This window comes from Panthera pardus, unplaced genomic scaffold, assembly GCF_024362965.1.
Source record: "Panthera pardus isolate Hobbes unplaced genomic scaffold, ASM2436296v1 HiC_scaffold_27, whole genome shotgun sequence".
Lineage (NCBI taxonomy): Eukaryota > Metazoa > Chordata > Mammalia > Carnivora > Felidae > Panthera > Panthera pardus.
In genome coordinates this window covers 62,365,351-62,373,189 of record NW_026526843.1, presented here as the reverse complement: position 1 = coordinate 62,373,189, position 7,839 = coordinate 62,365,351, and the positions used below count along the sequence as shown (strand labels likewise).

At 42.1% G+C, this 7,839-nt stretch overlaps 1 protein-coding gene across 1 annotated transcript; it reads right to left on the bottom strand.

Annotated features, from left to right (window-relative positions):
* Nucleotides 1-530: 530 nt before the first annotated feature.
* RTL3 (retrotransposon Gag like 3) lies at nucleotides 531-2,083 on the bottom strand. The gene is given in 7 exon segments (XM_019438446.2): nucleotides 531-890; nucleotides 892-1,034; nucleotides 1,037-1,156; nucleotides 1,159-1,392; nucleotides 1,428-1,620; nucleotides 1,755-1,818; nucleotides 1,959-2,083. Coding segments are annotated over 7 exon segments (1,239 nt in total).
* Nucleotides 2,084-7,839: the final 5,756 nt, after the last annotated feature.

Below are 7,839 nucleotides of genomic sequence, written 5' to 3'. Positions count from 1 at the left end.
TTAGGAGCAGTCACTAGGACGCAAGATGTATTCAGCACTTATTTCATCATGACATCTTCTATGCCACCTGTGTCTGAAGCAATTGTAGTGACAATAATGGGATGGAAAGGACACAATGCACTCCATTCAGTGTTTGGATCATGTGTTTCAAGCCAGTGAATTCCAAGAATCAGAGGGTACCATGGCACATGAATAATGGCAAACTGGAGCTCTTCAACATGGTTTACAATTTTAACTTCCACAGTTGGTGTTTCCTTGGTTATGGGTCCATTAATCAGTGGACGCTCATTTACCATTTCAAGCATCAGAGGGAAGATATTATTGCAGAAGGGCAGCTTCTCTCTAAGAACCACAAAATGGTCAATGCTGTTTCTGTAGCAGCCTGAATCCACCATTGCTTGCCCAAAGAACTGTCGTCTTCCCAGTAGGATTTCAACAGTAAGCCATAGGGTATGAGACATGGATATTGGAAGTGAGGGGGATGCATATTTGTAGATTGGCCCACCGGGGTTCCCCCTTCCTGCTAGGCCTCAAATGTTTCCTGCCTGCTGTGCATGATGAAGCTTGACAGGACAATCTCTGGCAACATGACAAGGATGACCACAGCAGAGCCACAAGTGGGCTTCACAGCAGTGGGCCTGTTCAGCTTCACTGAGGTGTAGGCAATTGCTTGAAGCTTGCACAGGCTGGTTTTCAGCTAGTGAATTTTCAGGCCCAGGTCTTTCCTCAGAGTGCCTTGCTCCTTGTGGATTTGGATCAGGTTTACAGCTTAGCTTATCTTCTAGGCATTGAGTGATCAGATTAGAAAGGACAGTGGCTGGGCTTGTGTGAGACAGTTCATCTGGTATAGAACTGTCAAGCCCTTCCTGAAATTGTATGCAGAGAGTGCTTTTCATTCCAGTTTAGCTCTTGAGCAATGAGATGGAAGTGGATCACATACTGATGTGCAGGATCCTCCCTTTGGCAGAGCTGATGGATGCAGTGACTGACATATTCCATGTTTTCTGGATTGTCAAAAGTATCCTGGAGCACCGTATGAAATTTTCAAATTGCTCCAGCAGGGGGCTTTGTATATCTAGTAAGGGCTGAAATCACATCCCTGCCTCATCTGAGAAGCACTTGCCAACAAAGCTCATCACAGCTGCTTCTACATGTAACTGACTCTCATGTAACTATTCAATTGAACCAGGAACTCAGAAAGCTTCTGGACATCTCCGCTGAAGGCTAAACAGTATTCTAGGGAGAAAGCTTCAGCCTCTAGCTCACTGGGGGACTGTGGGAACTCTGAACCTGCTGATGCCAAAGCAGCTATTAGACCCTTTAGGGACTCCTGGAGTGGTGAGGGCTCTAGGAATTCTTGGGCATCTAAAGGATCCAGGGGCTCATGGAGCACTCTAGGTTCCAGTAACTCCTGGAGAGTTGGAAGCTTAGGGGTTCCAGGTGCGTTGCAGTTTCCTGGTACCTCCTGGGGCTCCTGGAACTTGGAAGATCTTGGTGCTCTGAATTCTGGGCCTTCTGGGCCACTGGGGCATCCCGGGTATCTGGGAGCTCCTGGGCCTTCTTAACTTCTAGGGCTTTGTAGGCCTCCTGGGCCATTGGATGCTTCTGGAGCTTTTTGACCTGTAGGAAATTTTGGAATTTCAGGCTGCTGAGAGCTCATAGACCACTGAAGGTGCCTGGGACTCATGAGTTCCTGGAAGCTCCAGGGACTCTGGGGCTGCTGGGGGTTCCGAAGTCTTCTTTGTCTCCTGTACCATTGGTGTTTTCTGATGCTCCTGGGAAGCTAGGGGCTCCCAGGCTGGGAGCTTCTGGGGCTCTCTGAGATATGAGGGATCCTCAACTCCTGGGAATTCTTGGTTCTTTCAGACTGTTGGGAGATCCAAGGGTTCTGGGGGTTCCTAGGATCCTGGGTCTCTGAAGGATTCTGGAGTGGTTGAACCTCCTTGGTTGTTCAGGGCTTCTGGAGCTCTGGGATCTGAGCCTATAGGACAACACTTTGTTCCATTGGCCACTGCACTTGGGCCTTCAGAATTTCATTCTTGAACTTCAAAGCAATACAGGAGGCTGCTAAGTCCTCCACCATCTGTGGAAATGGGCTTGGTTTGGCAGTTTGTTACCAAGGGAAAATTGGGTAGTTCTTCTAAAAGCTCCTTTTAGAAAAAAATCCTTTCTAAAAGATGTCAGGCTCTGTGAATTTTCCAGGCGGTAGGGATTTGGGCCCCACCAAGGTTGATTTCCAGGTCACCTGGAGCCTCCGGTGGTCAGCAAAGAAGGTGTGAAATACACTGTAAAGAGAGTGGGATCTGAAGATGAGAAACTGTAGAAGGCACTCATGAGGAAGAACAAAATAAATCAGAACAAAACCTGCCTAACAATGCTGGGTTTCTGTTACTACAGGTTCATATTCATGAGGTGAGTCATATATGCTGGTTCTGACCCCATGACATTTTAAGAACAACATCTGATCCAGACTGTGTATGCCAATTTGCATTCTTCTTTTATTTTTTAATTTTTAAAATTTTGTTTAAAGTTCATTTATTTTTGAGAAAGAGCGAGCGAGCGAGAGAGAGAGAGAGAGAGAGCAGGGGAGGGGCAGAGAGAGAGGGAGATACAGAATCAAGGAAGGTTCCAGGCTCTCACCTTTCAGCACAGAGCCTGATGCAGGGCTCGAACTCACCAACTGTGAGATCATGACCTGAGCTGAAGACAGAAACTCAACTAACTGAGCCACGCAGGCACCCCTGGCCTTCTTCTTTTAAAACTTAACATTAGAATCAATTTCACCATAATCTTTTCTGTTTTACACAGTCTTTATTATATCTGCTTAATATCCCAATATAATATTTGTTTTTTAACAGCTGCTTTTGGTTATTAAATCAAATGTTGGAAGATGTGGAGTTTTTAGGCTCTGTGGTGGGCCAACCCAAGAGATATTTTTGGGTGGCTGAGGTAGAAACTCTTTCTGACACCTCAGAAATCATACCACATAAGTAACCGCACAAGACCAGCCTCAGGAGAGAATAAGCAAAAGTTGACTAAATATATATATGCGCTTAGCAGACACATGCATATTATTTATAAAATGCCTCAAACTTAGTCCAGGAGCTTGGCTATCTGTGTACCCATCGTTGAGGAGGAAAATGTTTAAATGGCTGTGGAGGCTTGCCTTTCCTGCACACACTGAGCTAAACCAAATACACCCACTCCCAGAACACATTCCAACTTTCCTCTGTAACCTAGCTATTTAGAGTGTGGAAGAGGGTTTTTTTTTGTGTGTTTGTTTGTTTGTTTGTTTGTTTTTCACAGTACCTCACAGTTTAGGACCACAGGGAAAATGAGGTGCTGCACTGATGTGAGGCAGCCTGATATACTCTGTCCTTGGTTAATTTAATAAATATTTGGCTAGGAAATTGGGAATAATACCACAGCCCCTGTAAAAAGTTGCAAACATTTCTGAATGACCACAGTGGTTTGGGACTTTATTTTTTATGTCTGTCTCATGTAACCTCCCCTTACTCCATCCACACTAGGCCGTTTGTTTAATTCTTAGAGTGCAGCCTACAGTCCCTCAGCCCCTTCCACATACCACCTACTCAGTCCCTAGGATCCCTTCCTGACATGTTTTCTTGGGATCTTTACCATGAATAGATCTAGGCAAGGTATAATAGGGTAAGATTGTGGATGAGGCCAACTTTGTTGTACTTGTTGCAGTCTTGCAGGGCCCCTGACTTATTCTGAATGTCTTGGCCCAGGGTTCTCATTCTTTCCTGAGCCACTCAGGCGCACCAAGCAAACCCCAGGTACCCCAGGCCTCTTGAGAAGTGACCTTCTTTTCTCATGACAAATTATAATCACATCCTGAATCTGGGCCATGTGACCATTTTAGGTTGGGCAATGGGAGAGATATTTTTGCCCTAGTAAAGAGTAGGGTTGGGGATTAACTTTGCCAACTTCAAATCACATATCTAATCAGTCATGTTCCCAAGTCTCCTTTAAAAATGGTCGGTTCCACATTAGTCAGCATAATGGATAAACACTGTTGATGGAATATGCCCAAACCACAGCGAAATTACTGGACTAACTGAATCAGAATCCAGAGGCTTTGACAAGGAAAGTAAAATACTTTGCAAATCAGGTTATATTCCCTCTCTCCCTTTCATGTTTTAGTCTTTAGAAACACACCACACATTAAAAATACTACCGTTATCAGGGAATAATGTGTTCTATTTTTATGACTTTTTCAGATAACTGAAGACTTCCTTTTGAGAATCCAAAGCACACAGCTGAGATTTACCTTACCAATTAAAAAAATAAAGAAATATTTATAGCATGCATTTCACTTCTTTCTCCATTCTTAACTAAATGATTTCGAACATAATTTAATTTATTTTTAATGGTTTGGGGGTCATAGTTACACAAACCAACTCCTTTACTGTGTTTTGGTCCACCATGTTACCTTCTGAACACCATGTTACCTCTCAACAGTATAAAGTGGTCTGTCTCCAAATTAAATACCTCCAAATTGCCTTTCTTTCAAACTGCATGTAATTTCTTTTTCTTTTAATTTTTTCTAATATTTTGCTCTCAGGCTGTCTCATAACCCTTCACACTGTTACCTATATGCCTGTCCATAGTAAGTATAGACAAATGTGAAAATTACTTAGTCCTAAAATTTAGACTAAAATTCAGTTTATGAAACTGTAAAATGAAGCTATAAATTATATTTAAATTTATGGACTTGTTGCAAAGATTTAGTGAAATAATGCATGTAAAAGGCTTAGCACAATGTTTAGTAGCTAGTAACATGTAATAAAGATTGATAATAATAATAAGCTGTAGCAGCAGTAACTTCATTTTAATTTATTATTTTTAAACATCTGTGCATTGGTAAACTGGATAGGTAAACTGGCTAGAATTGTGTAGGTGGCTGAACAGTGGCTCTCATATGAAGAAATCTATAATGCATGGTTTTTATGACATTGATTTTTCACCACTCAGAAGCGTTCTTTTTTTTTTTTCGTCCTTCCTAGCTGGGTTATGAATGATTTAGTTTACCAAATAATGCTTCAGAATCAGAATTGGAGGCACCTGAGCAGGAAGATGAGGTGATTAGCAGGGAGATTGTGGAGTAACCAAGATACATTTTTAAAAAGTCTGCGGACTAAAGTAGTAAACAGCGCCTTGCCTACAGGCTTTGTTACCAACTGGGTAAACATAGGGACCTTTCTCCTCATCCCCACCCTCCTGCTGAAGAACAAACAAATTCAGTGTCTTTACGGACAAGTTCCAAACTGCCTAAATTTACAGAATTATTCTCCTTTGTGTAGAATAAAAGAGCTACACTGACATTTGTCAGAACTACTAGAGTAGTTTTAATATCTTGAATTAGTCAAAGTAAGACTAGGGAGGTAATCACATTGAAATTCTTATGTTTGGGGACACCTGGGTGCCTCAGTTGATTGTCTGACTTCATCTCAGGTCATGATCTCAGGGTTTGTGAGTTTGAGCCCCAAATGGGGCTCACTGCTGTCAGTGTGGAGCCTGCTTCAGATCCTCTGTACCCCCTTTCTCTGCCCCTCCCCCAGTGGCATTCTTTCAAAAATAAATAAACATTTCTTTTTTTAAAAAAAAAAGAGGTAATTATGCTGGTATCTAAACAAAAAAAATGAAATTCTCATGTTTCACTTATACTTTAAACCCTCTTCTTACACTCACAACACTTAATGGAGCCTTTATAATGCTTACAAAAACATTTTATTTTATTATTTTATTTTTTTTTTGCACTTTTTTTAAATATGAAATTTATTGTCAAATTGGTTTCCATAAAACACCCAGTGCTCATCCCAACAGGAGCCTTCTCAATACCCATCACCCACCCACCCAACCCTCCCACCCCCCATAAACCCTCAGTTTGTTCTCAGTTTTTTAGGAGTCTCTTATGTTTTGGCTCCCTCCCTCTCTAAACATTTTTTTTTACTTCCCCTCCCCCATGATCTTCTGTTAAGTTTCTCAGGATCCACATAGGAGTGAAAACATATGGAATCTGTCTCTATATCAGTTATTTCACTTAGCATAACACTCTCCAGTTCCATCCACATTGCTACAAAAGGCCATATTTCATTCTTTCTCATTGCCACATAGTATTCCATTGTGTATATAAACCACAATTTATCCATTCATCACTTGATGGACATTTAGGCTCTTTCCATAATTTACCTATTGTTGAGAGTACTGCTATAAACATTGGGGTACAAGTGCCCCAATGCATCAGTACTCCTGTACCCCTTAGGGAAATTCCTAGCAGTGCTACTGCTGGGTCATAGGGTAAGTCTATTTTTAATTTTTTGAGGAACCTCCACACTGTTTTTTGAGTGGCAACACCAGTTTGCACTCCCACCAACAGTGCAAGAGTGTTCCCGTTTCTCCACATCCTCTCCAGCATCTATAGTCTCCTGTTTTGTTTATTTTAGCCACTCTGACTGGCATGAGGTGATGTCTGAGTGTGGTTTTGATTTGTATTTCCCTGATGAGGAGCGACGTTGAGCATCTTTTCATGGGCCTGTTGGCCATCTGGATGTCTTCTGTAGAGAAGTATCTATTCATGTCTTCTGCCCATTTCTTCACGGGATTATTTGTTTTTCGGGTGTGGAGTTCGGTGAGCTCTTTTTTTTCCCTCAATATATGAAATTTATTGTCAAATTGATTTCCATACAACACCCAGTGCTCATCCCAAAAGGTGCCCTCCTCAATACCCATCACTCACCCTCCCCTCCCTCCCACCCCCCATCAACCCTCAGTTTGTTCCAGTTTTTAAGAGTCTCTTATGCTTTGGCTCTCTCCCACTCTAACCTCTTTTTTTTTTTTTCCTTCCCCTCCCACATGGGTTTCTGTTAAGTTTCTCAGGATCCACATAAGAGTGAAAACATATGTTATCTGTCTTTCTCTGTATGGCTTATTTCACTTAGCATCACACTCTCCAGTTCCATCCACGTTGCTACAAAGGGCCATATTTCGTTCTTTCTCATTGCCACGTAGTACTCCATTGTGTATATAAACCACGATTTCTTTATCCATTCATCAGTTGATGGACATTTAGGCTCTTTCCATAATTTGGCTATTGTTGAGAGTGCTGCTATAAACATCGGGGTACAAGTGCCCCTATGCATCAGTACTCCTGTATCCCTTGGGTAAATTCCTAGCAGTGCTATTGCTGGGTCACAGGGTAGGTCTATTTTTAATGTTCTGAGGAACCTCCACACTGTTTTCCAGAGTGGCTGCACCAGTTTGCATTCCCACCAACAGTGCAAGAGGGTTCCCGTTTCTCCACATCCTCTCCAGCATCTATAGTCTCCTGGTTTGTTCATTTTGGCCACTCTGACTGGCGTGAGGTGATATCTGAGTGTGGTTTTGATTTGTATTTCCCTGATGAGGAGCGACGTTGAACATCTTTTCATGTGCCTGTTGGCCATCTGAATGTCTTCTCTAGAGAAGTGTCTATTCATGTTTTCTGCCCATTTCTTCACTGGGTTATTTGTTTTTCGGGTGTGGAGTTTGGTGAGCTCTTTATAGATTTTGGATACTAGCCCTTTGTCCGATATGTCATTGGCAAATATCTTTTCCCATTCCGTTGGTTGCTTTTTAGTTTTGGTGATTGTTTCCTTTGTTGTGAAGAAGATTTTATCTTCATAAGGTCCCAGTAATTCATTTTTGCTTTTAATTCCCTTGCCTTTGGGGATGTGTCGAGTAAGACATTGCTATGGCTGAGGTCAGAGAGGTCTTTTCCTGCTTTCTCCTCTAGGGTTTTGATGGTTTCCTGTCTCACATTCAGGTTCTTTATTC